This window comes from Acinonyx jubatus, chromosome B2, assembly GCF_027475565.1.
Source record: "Acinonyx jubatus isolate Ajub_Pintada_27869175 chromosome B2, VMU_Ajub_asm_v1.0, whole genome shotgun sequence".
NCBI lineage: Eukaryota > Metazoa > Chordata > Mammalia > Carnivora > Felidae > Acinonyx > Acinonyx jubatus.
Genome location: NC_069385.1, coordinates 147,483,357 through 147,505,505, shown reverse-complemented (window position 1 = coordinate 147,505,505; position 22,149 = coordinate 147,483,357). Strand labels below are relative to the sequence as shown.

At 39.1% G+C, this 22,149-nt stretch overlaps 1 protein-coding gene across 1 annotated transcript; it reads right to left on the bottom strand.

The window, feature by feature from the left end:
- Positions 1-20,512: 20,512 nt before the first annotated feature.
- Positions 20,513-21,553, bottom strand: LOC106983419 (putative olfactory receptor 1F12P). The gene has a single exon (XM_015081618.3). The coding sequence runs from the start codon at positions 21,551-21,553 to the stop codon at positions 20,612-20,614; it is 942 nt and encodes a 313-aa protein (XP_014937104.1). The 3' UTR covers positions 20,513-20,611.
- Between the last annotated feature and the right edge of the window lie 596 nt (positions 21,554-22,149).

Here is a 22,149-nt window from a genome sequence, read left to right as displayed (position 1 = left end):
AAAATAAAAACAAAAGTATCTTTTTATTTATAAAATAGCTATTACTGTCTATGAAGATTAAAGATCACATCGCAGAAATTGTCATTTCCCATTATACAGAAGTGTACTGGGCATTTAGCATTGTACAACCACTGAAATACCTGCTCTGTGGAGTACAACAGTTCCCTGATTTCTACCTCACAGTAGCCAAAATTTAAATTTAAAAACAAAATACTTTAAAGTAGAAACAATAAACATAAAACTTATAACTTTAGGCTGATGCTACATGTTAACATGCCTCATGCAATTAGATTATATGTAAGTCAGAAAGACCAAAAAGGATCAGCACAGTACAATGACAAAGTGCTTCATGAAGTTGGGAGATTCAAGAGAGCCTAGTCGTTTGTAATGGATGGGAAAGCTTAATTCAGAAACTAACTTCTGAAGAATGGAAAGGATTTTGAAAGGATGTGGGAGAGAGAAAAATAGGAAATTACAAGCAAGGAAATGGCCTGAACAAGTGGCTAATGGTAGGATCACGGAAGCGGGAAAGCAAAAAGTTCAGCAAATTTGTATAAGGATATCACAGAGGCAAAGGCCCTCCTGTAGAAAGCCTCAAATGTCAAGATCTGGAATTCAGAATTTACTTTTTAGACACTGGGGAGCTAAGGGAGGCTTCTGAGCACAAAGACCTGAAAAATACTGTTTATGGAGATTAATTAATATGTTGTTCATTTCTGGGATAGACTGCAATATGGAAAGAGAAACAGAGGCCACACTTGTGCTCATACAAGTGTAAGGAAAATACAAGCTTGGAATGATAATTATCAATTCAAAATCTGGAACTAGGATTACGTATAAATCTGTTAAATAATAAGGGCAAATTTTTCTTTCTTTCTTTTTTTTAAGATTTTAAGTAACCTCTGCACTGAATGCAGGGCTTGAACTCATAAACCTGAGACCAAGAGTTGCATGCTCCATCGACTGAGCCAGCTGGGCACCCCAGGGCAACTTGTCTTGAGAGCCAGAGGTAACCATGTCTTTTATTTTTTAAATTTATGTTCGTTATTATTTTTTATTTCATTATATTTTCTTTAAATCCAAGTTAGTCAACAGGCTGTTTCAATCAATGTTAACTATTTCCTTCCCCAAAGGTCTCAAATAGGTTTGTTTTATCCCAACAGTTCCTTCTCTACCTTCCTAGTTCCTGGCTCTGTCCATATCTTGGACAATAAAACTAAATATAATAAGCCTGCATCATGACTTGCTTATCCATCTTCCATGAGTCTTGTTATTAAATACCAGTTCCTCAAGTCAGCACACGGGAATGGTCTCTGAACTGGGACTGGTTTCTGAACTGAAAAACTGAGTAACAGGAATTTAGCTGTGAAGCAATAGACTACGAGAGCAGAATGCAAATATCAATCTTTCAGATCCTCTACTAAACGTTTCACCAAGTTGACTGCTGATTATTGCACTGACATGTACTTTATCAAGAATCTGAACACAAGCAAAGCTGTGGGCTAGAAGTTGTACAGCAATGATTTCCAAGAAAGTCTGAGTTAGTTCCCAGCTGAGCTCATTGCCTAATCATCATGTGGGAACTTTGTTAGAAACAGATCCTGGGATGCTGTCTGGGTTAGTATGGGTATACCTGGAAAACCTGTATTCTGATGTACAGCCATAAGGAATTAAATGGTGTGTGAGTTTGCAAAACAATTGGAAAAAATGACAATAAACACACGTGGGTTAAAAACATTTACATAACTAGATGTGTTTTACATGACACACACTGAAATGATGAAAGATGTTGAAAACTGAAGTACTAAACAAGCTGTATGGGAGAGGCATCAAATATCCTAACGGTTTTAAGGCAGGGAGCCCATGTGTGTTTATGTGCAAAGGGTAGCAAATATTTCCTAGAGCTGGTGGGGCTTAAACTGGACAATAAAAGAAAAAAATTCAAAAGGAAGGGGCAGGAGAAAAGTTTAGGAAGTGGGAATGAACAGATTGATGGCGATCCCAGCTCACTCTCATATTTGGAGTGACTAAGATCTCTGCACCCTCTAATAAACAATTTGTCATCCCTGCTCTGAGCCCCTACAGTTCCTAACACAGAACACCTGTGAATACAACACTCATCACCTGGTATCATTTTTAGCTTTGGCTGTTTCTCTTCATCAACTGGCTGGAACTCCAGGAGGTTAAGGACCACGCGCTATTTTCTAAGTTCTCACATTTGTCGATGGAGGAAAAGCCTGAGAAGCCTCTAGACGGTCTCAGAAGAGAGAAGGAGTAACTGCCAGGAAAGTCGGAGCTCGGCGAGTAGCAGGCGCCTGCGTGTGCAGGAGCAGGACCTGGGCACTCGGCTGGAGGACGGGGCGTGGAGGGGGGGCTCGGCTGGAGGGCGTTGGAGCTAGGCTGGAGGACGAGGGGGACCAGCAGGGGCCGCGGGAGCAGGGCGGGGAGGGATTCTCGCCCGGATGCTGGCGGCTGTCCTGCCCCGGAGGTCCTACGGGACGGCCTCTGACGGTCCCCACTGCTTGCCGGACACACGGGAAACAACAAATATCCACAGTATGGATACACTTCACTAGGACGCGGGGCCGTCCCCGCTCTTCCTCCCGCGAGATGTCGGGGCGGGCTCCCGGGCAGCTCTTCCCGGCGGAAAGCTGCCATCCTGAGGCCGCCGCCGAGCTGGTCATTCCAGCCATTGACCCAGCCCCGCCCGCGGCGGTGACGTCACGCGCGGCGCGGGTAACCATGGAAACCACCTCCCCTCGGGAGGCAGGCGGGCGCAATGTCCTCCGAACGCCGACCCTGGTTCCCCCTCTCCTCGGGATTCCTCCGCGGTCCCGGCTCCAGGTCGCCGCGGGACTGCTGCAATCCCGAAGGGACAGTGGTAGCGACCGGGTGCTTGCAGGGGGCAAAGGGTCAGACCCTCGGGTCCTCAAAGCCGGACTCACCTCTCCTACAGGATGGTTCCGATCGGACACTTCCGGTGGGAGGACGGCGCTGCGCCGTCTCTCAAAGCTTCCGTCCTCGGGACGTTGAGTCTGCGCAGAAGGCGGCCTGGCTTTGGACTGCGACTCCCAGAAGCCCCGGAGTCTCCTCCGCGCTGAGTCCGTTTCCCTTGCGGCCTGGCGGAGGTCCGCGAGTTCTCAGAGCTCCGGGGTGGGGTCCTTGCACCCGTTTGTAGCGGGAAACGCGGCCCTGCTGCTCCCGCTGGCCTCGCGCGGACTTAAGTCGGGGGAAGTGGAACTGAAGCCCACGCACCAGGGGCGCCGCCCAGACTTCACGCTCGCGAAGCCTCCCTGGGCTTCAGGAGTACAGGTTTACAAACGGTGGCTGATGATAACCCTGGCTCACGCGGGGTGTGCATGCCCTGAAATGTGAACTTAAAAAAAAAGAAAAAAAATTATTTTGAGACAGAGTGCGAGTGGGGGAGGGGCAGAGAGGGAGACAGAATCCCAAGTAGGCCCCACGCTGATAGCGCAGAGCGCGAGGTGGAGCTCGAACTCAGGAACCATAAGATCATGCACGACTTGAGCGGAAATCAAGAGTTGGATGCCCAACTGACTGAGCCACCCAGGTGCCCCTAAGAAATGTGAACTTTCTTTTTTATTTTTAAAGTTTATTTATTATGAGAGCATGGGGGAGGGGCAGAAAGAGAGAGAGAGAGAGAGAGAGAATCCCAAAGAGGCTCTGCACTGTCAGCACACAGCTGGTTGTGGGGCTCGAACCCACGAACCGTGAGATAATGACGTGAACCATGAGATTATGACCTGAGCCGATTCTGACGCTTAACTGAGCCACCCAGGTGCCCCCAAAATGTGAACTTTCTTGAATCCCTGGGCCAAAGTGTGAGAACTAGAACTTTGATGGTAACTTACATTTACTGCTGCTGTTTCTCTTGTATCTCTTCTCATCTGTGGTGTTAACAAAAATTCAATCGAGTAGGTTTGAAGATCTAATCATCTTTATGAAGCCATTGTAAGCAGAGAGGAGCCTTGACCAGTGACAGAAAAATAGAAGGTTTTTGTCGGAAGGAGGGCGGGGCAAGGAAGTTATTAGCAAAAGAAAAAGCATTATCCCAAGGCAAGATCACCTTCACTTGGGAGGTGGGGGGGATGAGCAGGGGTCTAATCCTGCAGGTTATCTCTTCTTCTTTGGGGTGGGGGAAGGGAATGGAGAGAGCCCATGTGACAGATTATCTTATTAGTGCTGACCAGAAAATTCTTGATTGGTTTGCCTAAAATTTCACTTCTAGAGAGATTGCAATTGTAATGTAGTCCTGGTTTGCTGTCCTGGAGATAATTAACTCCATCTTGGGGCTGTGGTTTTCTTTTTAATACATTTTGTATTTATTCTCTTTCTTTTTGAAAACGTAGTTCTGTTAGATGAGTATGCATGGCCAAACTGGTTTAATTTTCGTTGTTTTTTAAAATCTAAAAGGCATCATGTCATCAGATAATCTTATGGTATTTGCTTTTTTCACTCCACAGGTTACTAAAGTTGATCCCTGTTGTTGAGTTGAAATTAATTTTCATTACTGTATAGCAGTCCAGTTGTGAATATAGCATTGCATCCATTCTCCTAAAAATGGGCTGATATACTATTCCCTCTCTTCTGGGTTATGGCGGTAAACCTCTTAAGTGTTCCTCTGTTTCTACCTGTGTTCCCACAGTCTATTACCTTTTTTTTTTTTTTTTTTTTAATGTTTGTTTTTGAGAGAGATGGAGACACAGAATCCAAAGCAGGATTTGCTGAGCTGTCAGCACAGAGCCCGACATGGGGCTCAAACCCATGAACCGTGAGATCATGACCTGAGCTGAAGTAGGACACTCAGCCATTGAGCTACCAAGGTGCCCCTATTCCTTTTCTTTTTTAAACGTTTTATTTATTTTTGAGAGAGAGAGAGTGCACTCGTGCTTGTGCGCAAGTTGGGGAGGGGTAGACGGGAACAGGGGATCCGAATCAGGTTCTGTGCTGACAGCAGAGAGCCCAACGCAGGACTGGAACTCCTGAACCGTGAGATAATTACCTGAGCAGAAGTCAGATGCTTAACCGGCTGAGCCACCCAGGTGCCCTACTCATAGTCTGTTCTTAATAGAGCAGTCATAGTGATACTATTGTAGCACAAGTTCTAGCTACTGAAGGGTAGCAGAACACACCTCCCCTTTGGTACATTGATTTCAAATATGCCCCTTTGGTATATTGATTAGTTTGAGCTGTAGGCTCTTAAAAAACAGCAAATGCGGAAAGAAGTTTTCTCCAGATTTCCCTTATCTGCCTACGGACAGATCCTCCAGAACAGACTTCATTGTCATAAACAACCGCCCTGGGAGTTTCATCAACCAGGGAAGATTGACTTGTATGGTCAGAAAGAAGTTGATACCTCACCCTGACAAACTTGTCACAAATGCTCATACTTCCCATCTATTCTAAGGGCTCCATTCATCTTTCCTAAAAGTCATTTACTCTCCCCTGAAAAGCTTACATATTCCATCCCCTTTCCCTGTTAAGATGAAAATTCTAATGTTGCTTTCTCGGTTCCTCCTTTTTCTCTTGGTATTTCCTATATACTCATGTTAATGAACTTCTATTTATTTTTCTTTTTAAATTGTCTTTTATTACAGGGGCTTCAACTAAGAACTTAGAATGGAAGAGGGAAAATTATTTTTCAACCCCTAAACTAGCCCTCAGCTGAAAACTTTTTAATAGCTCCCCATTTCAGTCAAGACAAAACCCAAAGTACTTAAAATGGCCTATAAGACCCCATATGACCTATACTCAAATCTATTACTCTCTGCCTTGCTCATTATGCTCTGTCATCTCTGGTGAACTTCTTTGCTCTTCCTCATTGATAACTTTCTGAAAAAGAAGCCACTAAATAGTTTCACTAGTAAATTCTATCAAGGAGTTAAAGACTAAATAATACCATTTCATCACCATCTATTGAAAATAGCAGAGGGAACACTTCCTAACTTTCTGTTATACCTAATACCCTAATACCAAAACCAGATAAAGACATTATAAGAAAAAAAAACCCACAGACTAAGATTTCTCATGAACATAGTTGCAAAAATCCTCAACAAAATATTAACAAATCCAATAGTATATAACAAGAACTCTATACAACAACCAAGTGGGATTTATTCCAGACATACAAGAGTGATTCAACATTTGAAAATCAATCAATATAATAAACAGGCTAAAGAAGCAAAATCATGATCATTTTGATGCAGAGAAAGCACTTCATAGAATTCACCCATTTGTGATACAAACTCTCAATAAACTAGTAGTAGATGGGAACTTCTCTACTTGATAAAGAACATCTACAAAAAATATCCCTCACACCCCATCCAGCAAACCACAGCTAATTCCATACTTATGAATGAGAAGCTGAATCTTTTCCTCTTAAGATTAGAAATGGACAAAGCTGTCCTCTCTCACTACTCCTTTTCCACACCACAGTGGAAGTCCTAACTAGGACAGTAAGATAAAAAAAAATAAAAGGTGTACAGAAAGGAAAAGAATAGGTCTATTCATGTATAACATAAACTTTCTATGTAGAAAACCCCAAAGACTCTAAAAAACAAAACAAAAGTCGCCTGGAGCATGCAATTACAGTAGTGTTGCAGGATACAAGATACACATCTGAAAGTCAGTTGCTTTCCTGGATACCAGGAATGAGAAATTGAAATTTGAAATTAGAACAAATTACCTTTTATTTTTTAAGTTTGTATACTTATTTTGAGAGAGATCATGAGTAGGTGGGTGAGGGGCAGAGAGAGGGAGAGAGAATGCCGAGCAGGGGAATTCAATGCAGTGCTCGATCCCATGAACTGGGAGTTCATGACTTGAGCTGTAATCAAGAGTCAGATGCTTAACCAAATGAGCCACCCAGGCTCCTTAAAAGAAATTGTCTTTTATAATGGCACCAAACCAAACAAAACAACAAAACAACACTTAAGTATAAACTTGACAAAATAGGTATAGGATTTGTATGCAGAAAATTATAAAACATTGATGAAATAATTCAAAGACCCAAACATACGGAGAGATTCTGTGTTAATGTATTGGAAGCCTCCATATTGTTAAGATGTCAATTCTTCCCACCTTGATCTGTTGATTCAACATAAATGAATCAAAAATCACAGCAAGCTATTTTGTAGATACAAACTAATTCTAATATTCATATGGGAAGGGAAAAACCTAGAATAACCAATACAATACTGAGAAAAGGACAAAGTTGGGGGATTCACACTATAATTTCAAGATTTGCTATACAACTTTAGTAGACAAGATGGCATGGAATTGGAAAAACAATAGACACATAGATCAGTGGAACAGAATAGAGGCCAGAAGTCAACTCAAACAAATACAGTCAGCTGATAATTTGACAAAGGTGTAAAGGCAATTCAATGGAGAAAGGATAACTCTTTCAGCAAATGGTGTTGGAACAATGAGATGTTTATATGCAAGAAAATCCTGTACCTTTCACAGACTTAAAATGGCTCATAGACCTAAATGTAAAATCCAAAATTATAAAAGTTCTAGAAGAAACCATGGAGGAATTCTACATGACCTTGAGTTTGGTGGTTATATTGTAGACACAACAACCCAAATTGTGATCCATGAAAAAAATAAATTGTAATTTATTAAATATAAAAATATTTTCTCTATGAAATACACAAGAATGAAAACATAAGCCACAGATTGGAAGAAAATATATTCAAACACATTTCTACAAAAAGACATATCCAAAATATGCAAGTAACTTTTAAGATTCAACAATAAGAAAACTAACAATTTAATTTAAAAAATGGCCAAAGTATATGAACAGATACTTCATCAAAGAAGATTTGCAGATGGAAAATCCATGTCTATGGATTGAAAAACATATGCGAAGATATTCAACATCGTTTGGCAGTAGGAAAATGCAAATCAAGGAAATACCACTACATTCATACATACGTATCAGTGACTAAAATTTTCAAAGTTTACAATAGCATGTTTATTTGAAAGTTGCTAAGAGAGTGGATCGTAAAACTTCTCATAAGAGGATTTGCACCTATGTCTGGTGATGGGTGTTAACTAGATTTATTGAGTGATCATTTTGCATTATATACAAATATAAAATCGTTATGTTGCACACTTGAAACAAATATGTTATATGTCAATTATACCTCAATAAAATCCCCCCAAAATTGACAATACCAATTGTTGGTGAGGATGCAGACCAACAGGAACTCTCATTGATTGCTGATGGGAATGCAAAAGGGTACAGGCACTTTGGAAGATGGTTTGGCAGTTCTTTACAAAGCTAGACATAGTCTTACCATACAATCCAGCAATCACACTCTCAGATATTTACCCAAATTTGAAAATATATATTTACTAAACAAAAACCTGCAGGTGAATATTTCTAGCAGCTTTTTATTAGTTGCCAAAAAGTGTAAGCAACTCAGGTGTCCTTCAATTGGTAAATAAATTAACAAATTGTGATACACCCATACACTGAAATATTATTCAGCAATAATGAACTATCAAATCACATGAAAACATGGATGAATCAAATACATATTGCCAAGTTAAAGAAGCCATTCCCAAAAGGATACAAACTGTATGATTCCATTTATATCACACTCTGGAAAAGACAGAACAAAGATAGTAAGCAGATCAGTAGTTGCTAGGGTTCTGGGGTCAAGGAAGGCTAAGGAAGTGAAGCACAGGGGATTTTTTATGGCAGTAAAATTATTCTGTATGCTACTGTACTGGTGAATACATGACACTATTTGTCAAACCCCACTGAACATTAGAAGATCCAAAAAAAAAATGAATCTCGATGTATGCAAATTAAAAACACTTATTAGGAGGTTGAAGGATCCCAAGATGGAATGCAGAATGTGACAAACTACCTAACCATATTATAAATGCATAGAACAACCTCCCTGTAGGGATACAGCTGAAAGATACTGATGTAAATAACATTGGAAATTAGTAGAGTCTGTAATGATAAATACAAAAGGAACTGTACTTAACAGTACTCTAGTTGGTCTCATGGGAGTCTGGCTTAACAGTTCTGAAACCATTACATATGTATGGTAGATTTGAATGATTAAATAAATGGATGGCAGTTGGTGGGAGGTAGGTATCTCACTGTTGGAGTAGGAGGTGACAGGCCAGGATAAAAAGGTAGAGTCAATATAAAGTTATGATTATCTTAACATAGATACACATGGTAATAGAGATAGATAAGTAAGTATATATGCTGAGGTTAGTATACACGTTTTCTTGCTCTGTCAGATGAGATGGCCTAGAAGCAATTACACTTCAGTAGCAACCAGCACACCTTGTGCCCAGATCTTGTTTTCTAACATGATTCTGTAATTGATAAATGGCTTATTCTAGGGCTGAGAGGAAATATATGAGTCCAGAGCATCTTGTGGTTTCAGAAATAAGTAGTTCAAAAACAAACACAAAACAAACAGTTAAAACCAAAATGATGAGTTACATCAAAGTTACTCAGGAGCCAAGTGAACTTCCAATGGCAAAACCTGCATAATTTTGAGCAAAAAGCTAAGTGGTTTTGGCTTATAAGCCAAAAGATAAATATCCATGAGCACATACTGATACAAACAAATGATTGGATAAATAAACAAATGGCAGAAGATAAGCAAATGTCTTGTGAAGAATAATTAATTTATGCAGATACTCTACCCTCTTTAAATGTGGTTGTGTGTAAAGACTTCTGCCCATAAGCACAGAAGGAAAAGGGAGGAAGAGTACCTTGACAGTGGAGAAACTTGACAAACACTACTTAAGCCATATGATCAAAGTTAATATCAACCGTGATATGTCATGTTGATACTATGTGCCCTTGAAAGAATGTGGTGAGGATGGCACTTTACCTCTGTGGTCTTCCTTCCAAAACACCATAGCTCCATTCTAATCATAAAAAAAAAAAAAAAACAAAAAAAACAAAACAAAAAACCCACATGATATAAATCCCAGTAGATGGACATTCTACAAAACACCTGTGTAGTACTCCTCAAAACTGTAAAAACAAGGAAAGTCTGAGAAACTGTCACAACCAAGAGGACCCTGAAGAGCCTAGTGTGGTATCCTGGATGGGGTCCTGAAACAATAAAAAATGTTATACAAAAACTCAGGGACCCTGAGTCAAGTATAGACTTTATTTAATAATAATGTGTTAGCATTGATTCATCAACTACAACAAATGTACCATACTCTGTAAGATGCTAGTAATAAGGGAATCTGATATACAGGAAGTCTTTGTAATTCTTCTGTAAATCTAAAACTATTCTGAAATTAAAAAGTTAAATAAAAAATGTGCTCTTTGTTTTAATATTCCTTTTTTCTTAAAGCAATTTTATTTCTCTCAAGACATTTGAGGTTTATATTTTCCATTGCCATCTCAAATTTTAAGCCTGGGGATTATTCATCATTACTTAAACAGGAATTCTATGAATAAATAAAATCCCATGTCAGTGATATCAGGAAGATTCTCATAGAAACTGTAACAAAGATTCAAGTTTGGAAAAGTCAAAGACTATGAAATGTCCTTACTCAGAAACAGCTAAATCATAGGAAGGACAATTATCAGCAATCTTTCCCCCAGATTTCAAATTAACAACCATCATTAGTGAGAGTTCCTATGGAAAAGGCCATGAAAGTGATTAGTATGAATAAATTGGTATAGTTTTGTGGAGTGCTATTTGATAATATATATTCAATTTGTCCATTGACCCAGCAATTACATTTGGGGGAAATTCCTGCAGATATATTTGAACATTTTAAACATATTGCATGTATAAGATAATTCATTGCAGCATTTATGACAAAAAATGGAAACAACCCAAAAGTCCATCAGTAAGGGACTGGTAAGTGACAGTCCATACAGTGGACTACTGTGGAGTGACTCCCTTTTTTAATTTTTAAATTTAAATTTTATTTTAATTAATTTATTTTTAAATTTACATCCAAGTTAGTTAGCATATAGTGCAAAAATGATTTCAGGAGTAGGTTCCTTAATGCCCCTTACCCAGTAACCCCGCACCCCTCCCACAACCCCTCCATCAACCCTGTTTTCATTCTATTTAAGAGTCTCATGTTTTGTCCCCTCCCTGTTTTTATATTATTTTTGCTTCCCTTCCCTTATGTTCATCTGTTTTGTATCTTAAATTCCTCATATGAGTGAAGTCATGATATTTGTCTTTCTCTTACTAATTTCGCTTAGCATCATACCCTTCAGTTCCATCCATGTAGTTGCACATGGCAAGATTTCATTCTTTTTGATTGCCAAGGAATGCTCCATAGTATATATTTGCCACTTCTTTATCCATTCGTCCACTGACGGACATTTAGGCTTTTTCCATACTTTGGCTATTGTTGATAGTGCTGCTGTGAACATTGGGGTGCATGTGCCCCTTTGAACAGCACACCTGTATCCCTTGGATAAATACCTGGTAGTGCAATTGCTGGGTCTTAGGGTAGTTCTATTTTAAATATTTTGCATAACCTCTATACTGTTTTCCAGAGTGGCTGCACCAGTTTACAATCCTATCAACAGTGCAAAAGATATTCTTTCTCCACATCCTCGCCAACATCTGTTGTTGCCTGAGTTGTTAATGTTAGCCATTCTGACAGGTGTGAGGTGGTATCTCATTGTGGTTTTGATTTGTATTTCCTTGATGATGAGTGATGTTGAACATTTTTTCATGTGTCTGTTAGCCACCGGATGTCTTCTTTGGAGAAGCGTGTATTCATGTCTTTTGCCCTTTTCTTCACTGGATTATTTGTTCTTTGGGTGTTGAGTTTGATGAGTTCTTTATAGATTTAGTATACTAAAACTTTATCTGGTATGTCATTTGCAAATATCTCCTCCCATTCTGTCGGTTGCCTTTTAGTTTTGCTGATTGTTTCCTTCGCTGTGCAGAAGTTTTTATTTTGATGAGGTCCCAGTAGTTCCTTTTTGCTTTTGTTTCCCTTGCCTCTGGAGACGTGTTGAGTAAGAATTTGCTGTGGGCAAGATCCAAGAGGTTTTTGCCTGCTTTCTCCTCGAGGATTTTGATGGCTTCCTGTCTTCCATTGAGGTCTTTCCTCCATTTTGAGTTTATTTTTGTGTATGGTGCAAGAAAGTGGTCCAGGTTCATTCTTCTGCATGTCGCTGTCCAGTTTTCCCAGCACCACTTGCTGAAGAGACTGTCTTTATTCCATTGGATAGTCTTTCCTGCTTTGTCAAAGATTAGTTGGCCATACGTTTGTGGGTCGATTTCTGGGTTCTTTATTCTGTTCCACTGATCTGAGGGTCTGTTCTTGTGCCAGTACCATACTGTCTCAATGATTACAGCTTTGTAATACTTCTTGAAGTCTGGTATTGTGATGCCTCCAGCTTTGGTTTTCTTTTTTAAGATTGCTTTGGCTCTTTGGGGGTCTTTTCTGGTTCCATACAAATTTTAGGATTGTTTGTCCTGGCTCTGTGAAGAATGCTGGTGCTATTTTGATAGAGATTGCATTGAATATGTAGATTGCTTTGTGTAGTATTGACATTTTAACAGTGTTTCTTCTTTGAATCCAGGAGGATGGAATATTTTTCCATTTTTTGGTGTCTTCTTCAATTTCTTTCATAAGCTTTCTATAATTTTAAGCATATAGATTATTCACCTCTTTGGTTAGGTTTATTCCTAGGTATTTTATGGTTTTGGTGCAGTTGTAAATGGGATCAATTCCTTGATTTCTCTTTCTGTTCCTTCATTATTGGTGCATAGGAATGCAACCACTTTCCCTGCATTGATTTTATATCCTGTGACTTTGCTAAATTCATGGATCAGTTCTAGAAGTTTTTTGGTGGAATCTTTTGGGTTTCCATATAGAGAGTCATGTCATCTGTGAAGAGTGAAAGTTTGACTTCCTCCTGGCCAATTTGGATGCCTTTTATTCCTTTGTGTTGTCTGATTGTTGAGGCTAACTAAGCCTTCCAATACTATGTTGAATAACAGTGGCGAGAGTGGACATACCTGTCATGTTCCTTCCCTCTCAGTTTTTCCCCACTGAGGATTGTATTAGCGTTGGGTCTTTCATATATGACTTTTTTGATCTCAAGGTATGATCCTTCTGTCCCTACTTTCTTGAGGGTTTTTATCAGAAAACGATGCTGTATTTTGTCAAATGCTTTTTCTGCAACTATTGAGAGGATCATGTGGTTCTTGTCCTTTCTTTTATTGATGTGATGTATCACATTGATTGATTTGTGGATATTGAACCAGCTCTGCATCCCAGGTGTAAATCTCACTTGGTCATGGTGAATAATTCTTTTAATGTATTGTTGGATCTGGTTGGCTAGTATCTTGTTGAGGATTTTTGCATCCATGTTCATCAGGGAAATTGGTCTGTAGTTCCCCTTCTTAATGGGGTTTGTCTGGTTTTGGGATCAAGGTAATGCTGGCCTTGTAGAATGAGTTTGGAAGTTTTCATTCCATTTCTATTTTTTGAACAGCTTCAAAAGAATTGGTGTTAACTCTTTAAACATTTGGTAGAATTCCCCTGGAAAGCGATCTGGCACTGGGATCTTATTTTTTGGGAGATTTTTTATTACTAATTCAATTTCTTTGCTGGTTATGGATCTGTTCAAATTTTCTATTTCTTCCTGTTTCAGTTTTGGTAGTTTATGTTTCTAAGAATTTGTCCATGTCTTCCAGATTGCCCACTTTATCAGCGTATAATTTCTCATAATATTCTCTTATCTGTTTTTATTTCTGCTGTGTTGGTTGTGATCTCTCTTCTTTCATTCTTGATTTTATTTATTTGGGTTCTTTCCTTTTTCTTTTTGATCAAACTGGCTAGTGGTTTATCAATTTTGTTAATTCTTTCAAAGAATCAGCTCTTGGTTTCATTGATCTGTTCTCCTTTTTTTTTTTTTTTTTGGTTTCGGTAGCATTAATTTCTGCTCTAATCTTTATTATTTTCTGCCTTCTGCTGGTTTTGGGTTTTATTTGCTGTTTTCTTCCATCTCTTTAAGGTGTATGGTTAGGTTGTGTATCTGAGACCTTCCTTCTTAGGAAGGCCTGGATTGCTATATACTTCCTTCTTATGACCACCTTTGCTGCGTCCCAGAGGTTTTGGGCTGTGGTGTAATCATTTTCATGGGCTTCCATGTAATTTTTAATTTCCTCTTTAACTTCTTGGTTAGCCCATTCATTATTTGGTATGATGTTCTTTAGTCTGGAAGTATTTATTATCTTTCCATTATTTTTTTCTTGTGGTTGGTTTCAAGTTTCATAGTGTTGTGGTCTGAAAATATGCACGGTATGATCTCGATCTTTTTGTACTTGTTGAGGGCTGATTTGTGTCCTGGTATGTGATCTATTATGGAGAACGTTCCATGTGCACTGGAGAAGAATGTGTATTCTACTACTTTAGGATGAAATGTTCTGAGTATATCTGTTAAGTCTATCTGGTCCAGTGTGTCATTCAAAGCCATTGTTTCCTTGTTGATTTTCTGTTTAGATTATATGTGCTTTGCTGTAATTGTAGGTGAAATCCCTTACTATTATGGTATTATTATCAATGAGTTTCTTTGTGTGTGTGATTAATTGATTTATATTTGGGTGCTACCATGTTTGGACCATAAATGTTTACAATTGTTACATCTTCTTGGTGGACAGACCCTTTATGATATAATGCCCTTCTTGATCTCTTGTTACAGTCTTTGTTTTAAAATCTAGGTTGTCTGCTATAAAAGTATGGCTACTCCGGCTTTCTGTTGGTGACCATTAGCATGATAGATGGTTCTCCACCCCCTTACTTTCAATCTGAAGGTGTCTTTAGGTCTAAAATCTGTCTCTTATAAACAGATATCAATGGATCTTGTTTTCTTATCCATTCTGTTACCCTATGTCTTTTGATTGGAGAGCTCAGTCCATTGATGTTTAGAGTGAGTACTGAAAGATATAAATTTATTGCCATGATGTTGCCTGTAGTGTTTGAGTTTCTGGGGGTGTTCTCTGGTCTTTTCTAGTCTTTGTTGCTTTTTTTTTTTCTGTCTTTTCTCCCCTCAGGGAGTCTCCCTTAAAATTTCTTGCAGGGCTGGTTCAGTGGTCACAAACTCCTTCAATTTTTGTTTGTCTGGGAAACTTTTTTTTTTCCCAATATATGAAATTTATTGTCAAATTGGTTTCCATACAACACCCAGTGTGTGGGAAACTTTTTATCACTCTTTATATTTTGCATGACAGCCTTGCTGGATAAAGAATTCTTGGCTGCATATTTTTCTGATTCAGCACATTGAATATATCCCACCACTTCTTTCTGGCCTGCCAAGTTTCTGTGGATAGGTCTGCTGCAAACCTGATCTGTCCTCCCTTGTAGGTTAGGGACTTTTTTTCCCTTGCTGCTTTCATGATTCTCTCCTTGCCTGAGTGTTTTGTGAATTTGACTATGATATGCCTTGTTGATGATTGGTTTTTGTCGAATCTGATGGGAGTCCTCTGTGCTTCCTGGATTTTGATGTCTGTGTCTTTCCCCAGGTTAGGAAAGTTTTATGCTATGATTTGCTCACATAACCCTTCTACCCCTGTTTCTGTCTCTAACTCTTCTGGGACCCCTATGATTCTGCTGTTCCTTTTTAATGAGTCACCGATTTCTCTAATTCTTTATTATTTATTCATTTGTTTGTTTGTTTTTATTTTTATTTTTAATTTATTTTATATTTTTTTCTAATTCTAAAATCGTCCTATTTTGCCTTAATCTCCCTCTTTTTTCTGCTTCATTATTCTCTGTAAGTTTGTCCTCTATATCTCTGATTCTCTGATCTGCCTTGTCCATCATTGCCACCGCTGCATCCATCCGTGATTGCAGATCAGTTATAGCATTTTAAATTTCATTCCTGCTATTTTTTACTTCTTTTATCTCTGCAGAAAGAGATTCTAATCTATTTTCAACTCTAGCTAGTATTCTTATTATCGTGATTCTAAATTCTGGTTCAGACATCTTGCTTGTATCTGTGTTGGTTAAATCCCTGGCTGTAGTTTCTTTGTGCTCTTGCTTTTGGGGTGAATTATTTCGTTTTGTCATTTTGAAGGGAGAAAAGGAATTAATGAGGTAGAAAAATTGAAATAAAAAAAAGAAAATTAAAAAAGTGTTAAAATTAAAAATTAAAACACGCACACACACACAAATCGAACAGATGATGGTAGATCCTAGATGTGTTTTCATCTGGGTGTTGAAAGTGGTTTGAGAGATTAGAGAAAATAAAGAGGGGGGGGGAAGACATAAAAAGGAAATCATTTGAGAATTTGAAAAAAATGAATACACTGAAGTAGACTAAAATGAGATGATGGGGGTAAAATAGAATTTGAAAAAATATATACAAAAGTAAAGAATTTAGAAGGAAAAAAATTAAAGAAATATATTTTTAATAAAAATTAAAAATTAATACGAATTTTTTCTTTTCCTGTATTTAAGAAAAAAAAAAGAAATGAAAAATAGAAAAAAGATAAAAAAAGAAAAAAGAAAAGAAAAAATAGAAATCATTTGAAAATTTGAAAAAGTGAATACACTGTAGTAGACTAAAATAAAGTGATGGAAGTAAAATACAATTTGAAAAAATTTACATAAAAGCAAAAAACATAGTAATAAAAATTAAATAAAAATATTTAATAGAGATTGAAAGTAGAAATGAAGTTTTTCTCTTTCTGCATTCAAGAAAAAGAAAAGAAAAAGAGAAAAAAGAAAAAGAAAAAAAGGAAATTGCTTGAAAATTTGTAAAGGTGAATACACAGAAGTAGACTAAAATAAAATGATGGAAGTAAAGTAGAATTTGAAAAAATTTACACAAAAGTAAAAAATATAGTAATGGAAATAAAATAAAAATATTTTTAATAAAAATGAATTTTTTCTCTTTATTCAAGAAAAAGAAAAGAATTGTAAAAGAGAAAAAGAAAAAAAAGAAAATTGAGTAGATAAACATGCTAACAGATTGAGGTAGGACTGAAATTGCTTCGTTTTACTCTATAAGTCAGTTCATGTAGGTCTTTATAGTCCATAAATTAAGCCGGTGGTGAGGTTTGTGTTCTTGAAGAGCGAAGTTGGCTCAGTTGGGCGGGGCTTAGTGTAACAGCTCCACTCTCCCCTAGGTGGCGCTGCTAGCCTACTGGGTTGGATTGCTATGGTGCTTGTAGATGCCTATACGCCTGCGCGGTAGCGGTGAACATGGCATCACTCACCTACCTGGTCTGTTCCCCAGGATCAGCAATCGCGCACCCGTCCTCAGTCTTCAGCCCTCGTCCACTCCCGCTTTTTCACTCTACGTAAACAGGCCCCAGGCAGTACCTCTCTCCTGAGTTTTGTCTCAGATGTGGCTGTTTTCCTCGGCCCGTATTTCCAAAGGACTGCGGCTTTGACCCGTTCCGCCCCTCTGCGGGAGGGTCTCATCGAGCAATGGCCGAATGAGCAATGGCCGAATGTCGGCTGCACCCAGGAACGCCCGCTGGACCCTCCTGCTGCCGGTGCCCTGAGACTGTGGCCAGGTGCCAGCCCGCCACAGAAAAATTTCCCGAGATAGTGTAGCAGCAGCGTTTCAGGGACTATGGAAAATCACAGCACACATCTGGCACCAGGCTTCACCCTTAACGACCTTGCCCCAGCACCAGCGAATGTGGCCACCTTCCAGGGTCTGCTGGGGCCAGGTGGCCTCAACATTTTCTACCAAATGTCCTTCCAGCAGTGGAACCACTTTTCCCCGTGTGGCCCAAGAACCTCCTGGACCCCATTCTGCTCCTGGGGATTCTTCCTTCCCACCAGAGCACCGCCAGGTATCTAGCCGCGGAGTTTCACACTCTGTGCCCCACCCTGTTTATAAAGTCTTGATGGAATTTAAACCCTTTCCTTTTCCTTTCTCCCTTTTTAGTTTAGTCCCTGCGGCTCTTTCCAATTTTCCACTTTCTCTCCAGGTGCCTTCCCATATTCTCCCCCGTGCCCCCCCCCCCCCACGTCCCGTCTCCATCCTCTCTCTGCCTGCAAAACCAGCTCCCCACCTGCTGCGGCTTCTTGCTCCCCAAGTTCACCTCTCCGCGCCATGTACCTGCTAAATTCTGTGGTTCAGGTTGTGCAGATTGTTGTGTTAATCCTCAAATCAGTTTTCTAGGTGTGCAGGATGGTTTAGTGTTGGTCTGGGTGTACTTCATGGATGCGAGACACGCAAAAAAACTTCCATGCTGTTCCACCATCTTGGCTCCCCCTTCACTTCTCATTTTTATCTACCAAATTTACTAAGGAAGAAAGAGTATGTTGGAGCTTCTATTTACTCAAATATTTTCTATTATCTGGCAATAAAATTCATTCCTCTGCTTCCATATATTTTAAAATTTTTTCTTTAACTGCCTAGTTGACCCATTTATTCTTTAGTAGGATGTTCTTTAACCTCCATGCATTTGCATGTTTTCCAATTTTTTTCTTGTGGTTGATTTCAAGTTTCATAGCGTTGTGTTCTGAAAATATGCATGGTATGATATCAATTCTTTTATATTTATTGAGGGCTGTTTTGTGACCCAGGATGTGATCTATCTTGGAGAATATTACATGTGCACTCGAGAATAATGTGTATTCTGCTGTTTTTGGATGAAAAGTTCTGAATATATCTGTCAAGTCCATCTGGTCCAGTATAACATTCAGGGCCTTTGTTTCTTTATTGATTTTATGCTTAGATGACCTGTCCATTTCTCTAAGTGAAGTATTAAAGTCACCTGCAATTACCATATTCTTATAAATAAGATTGCTTATGTTTGTGATTAATTGATTTGTATATTTGGGTGCATGCAAATTGGGGGCATAAGCATTTATAATTGTTAACTTTTCTTGATGGATAGACCCCATAATTATGATATAATGCCTTTCTTCATCTCTTGTTAGTTTCAAGTCTAATTTTCTGATATAAGTATGGCTACTCCAGCTTTCTTTTGACTTTCAGTAGCATGATAGATAGTTCTCCATCCCCTCACTTTCAATCTGAAGGTGTCCTCAGGTGTAAAATGAGTCTCTTATAGACAGCAAATACATGGGTCTTGGTTTTTTTTTTTTTAATCCATTCTGATACCCTATGTCTTTTGGTTGGAGCATTTAGTCCATTTACATTCAGTGTTATTGTTGAAAGGTATGGGTTTAGAGTCATTGTGTTATCTGTAGGTTTCATGCTTGTGGTGGTGTCTCTGATACTTTGTGGTCCTTGCAACATTTCAATAAATGTTTGAACTGCAACAAACGTTACAGTTATGATTTGAAACAATTGAAGTGCAGGCTCCTAGGTGAGTCAGTTGGTTAAGTGTCCAGCTGGCTCAGGTCAAGATCTTGCAGTTCATGGGTTCAAGCCCTGCATCAGGCTCTGTGGTGACAGCTCGGAGCCTGGAGCCTGCTTCGGATTCTGTGTCTCCCTCTCTCTCTGCCCCTCCCCTCCCTTGTACTCTATCTCTCTCTCAAAAATAAACATAAAAAAGAAAAAAATGATTAAGTATTTTATTTATTTTTCTTACTAACTTTAAAGAGATGTTTTGGATAGTATGACTTAATATATGGGACATATGGCATATGGACTCTAGGTGATAACACGGACACAGAAAACAATCTGTTACATAAGCTATGAGTTCCAAATCAAAGATCACAGAGGCATATGCTCTGAATTGCTGGTGTGGTTGCTTCTCCCATAGACACCTCTAAATAACAGCACAGACTTTAAGTTTAAAAATGGTTAATAGTCTTCCAGGCAATTCTCTGCAGACCGTCATGAAGGTTTATATAGATTTCAGAAGGATGATATAAATGCTGCTTTTCACACAAGGGATAAAGATAGGTTATAGGGAATTCATATGATACAATTACAAAATGTGACTAAATATAAAAAACATTAGGGTAAGAAATAACAACCCATCCCTCATTCCTCACAATCCCTCATGTGGACACTTCACCCATTCAGATTAGTTTATTCAGTACATTTACTCACTCACACACACCATGCTCCTTCTTACCTACAAGCCTTCCTTAATGGATTTGGCATATTCTCATTGTTTCTATGTAAAAATAAAATTGATTTCTATTTCTTTGCAACTAGGACCCAGACCAAGTGTGGCTTGTCTTGAACTTTACCTGACCTCTTACACCCTCATCAATATCTTTTCTCTTTAACCTCTCATTGCAGTTATGATTTAAAACCTTTATTATATAGTAATTTTATTCTCTACTGTTTTTTATGCACAACAATGTGGTTACATCCCTCCTGCCTACTCTATGAAGACAGGCCTGGGGGGGAGGTGCTACATTCTGCACTCCCCATGTATGTTTCCGTGTTGATCTGAGCCATCTGGAAGTTCTTAATGATGCAATTGAATCTTGATTTCATATTTTGACTGATTTTCAGGGACTTTATTGTCCGCATGTTTGCCAACAACAGTAATACCTTTGGGAGCTCAAATAGATAAATCCTGTGATTAGGTAACAAATTTAGGTCGTTGCCAACTTTAGTTAGGTATTTGATAACAGCTTTGTAACTGTGACTGGAATATCAATGATCTCATGAGGACTTGCCTCCTGTTTAATGCCTTTCAATCAGTACAAATTACTGGGAGAAGATTTTGGTCTGGCTCACAGCTTTCTTTAATGCCCCCTTTAGCTCATTGTTCCTTAGACTGTATATGAAGGGGTTCAACATAGGGACTACAACCATGAAGACCACTGATGCAGCTGAGTCTTTTTCAGTTGAATGGTTGGATGAGGGACTCATATAGACCCCTGTGATTGTTCCATAGAAAAGAATGACCAAGGCAAGATGAGATCCACAGGTGGAGAAAGCTTTGAGTTTTCCTTGGGTGGAAGGGATTTTCATCACAGCAGAGATGATGAGGCTGTAGGATGCCAGGATACACCCCGAAGGTACCGCAAAAATAAGCCCTACTGCAGCCAGAACTATGAACTGATTGAGACTGGTGTTGGAACAGGAGAGGGGGAGGAGAGAGTTGATATCACAGAAGAAATGGTGGATCATGTTATTAGAGCAGAAGTGCAGACGGGCGAGCATAAGGGTGTGCAAGAGGGGATTCAAAGTGGCAAGGATCCATGGCACAGCCACCAGAGAGGCACAAAGGCACTGGGTCATGATGGTGGAGTAACGCAAAGGATGACAGATGGCCACAAAACGGTCATATGCCATCACTGTGAGAAGGAAATTGTCCATGTTGGCAAACATTATACAGAAATACATCTGAGCCAGGCAGCCAGGATAGGAGATGGTCTGAGTCTGTGCCTGGATGTTCAGCAGCATCTTGGGAACTGTAGATGAAGGCAGGCAGAGGTCTACTGCAGACAGATTGGCAAGGAAGAAATACATGGGTGTGTGGAGGCGGTGGTCTGAGACAATAGCCAGCAAGATGAGCAAGTTTCCAAGCAGCCCTGTTAAGTAGAGGCACAGGAAAAGTGCAAAGAGGAGAGCCTGCCACTCTGGCCATCTTGAAAAGGCCAAGAGGAGAAATTCGGAGACACTGGTTTGGTTTCCTTGTTCCATTGCTTGGGTATCTCTGCATGAAGACCCAGAAGATGAAATATTTTTGACATCAAAAAAAATTTCCCTTTTTAGTTTTTGTCTACTCCCCTAGTCCCGTTTACTAAATATTTTCTCTTTAGGCCATCCTACCTCCTCTCTGGTAGTCTCGCCCAAGCTTCACTGATCATGGATATGTTCTTCCATTTTATCAGTTGACTTTTTATTTATCCTCCCTTGCCAGGTGCTGCCTGGCTGCCTGCTGTGTGTTGGAAAACATCGGTGAGTCTGACACACTAAGTAACTCTGTGTTGAACTTTGAGATTTAATGAGAAATATTTTCCAGATATTTATCCAACACCCTATGAACCATCCCTCTTGAAAACTAGTCAGGCATAAACACTTAGGATTTATAAGAAGAAGATAAACCATCTTATCTTTTTAAGATTCAAAAGAAAAATATGGTAACATGGTTAACAAGTGTAAAAAGTTAAGCCTCCTAAAAATAGTTTACATGAAGGCTATGAGCAACATAGGAAAATATTTACAAGTAACGTAAAAGTTCTATAACACATGTAGTATAACTACATAATATAAGTGGATAAAACTAAAAGATAACA

Excerpts from the sequence above, each read along its gene's own strand:
- LOC106983419 (XM_015081618.3), bottom strand. The coding sequence starts at position 21,553 with ATGGAACAAGGAAACCAAACCAGTGTCTCCGAATTTCTCCTCTTGGCC.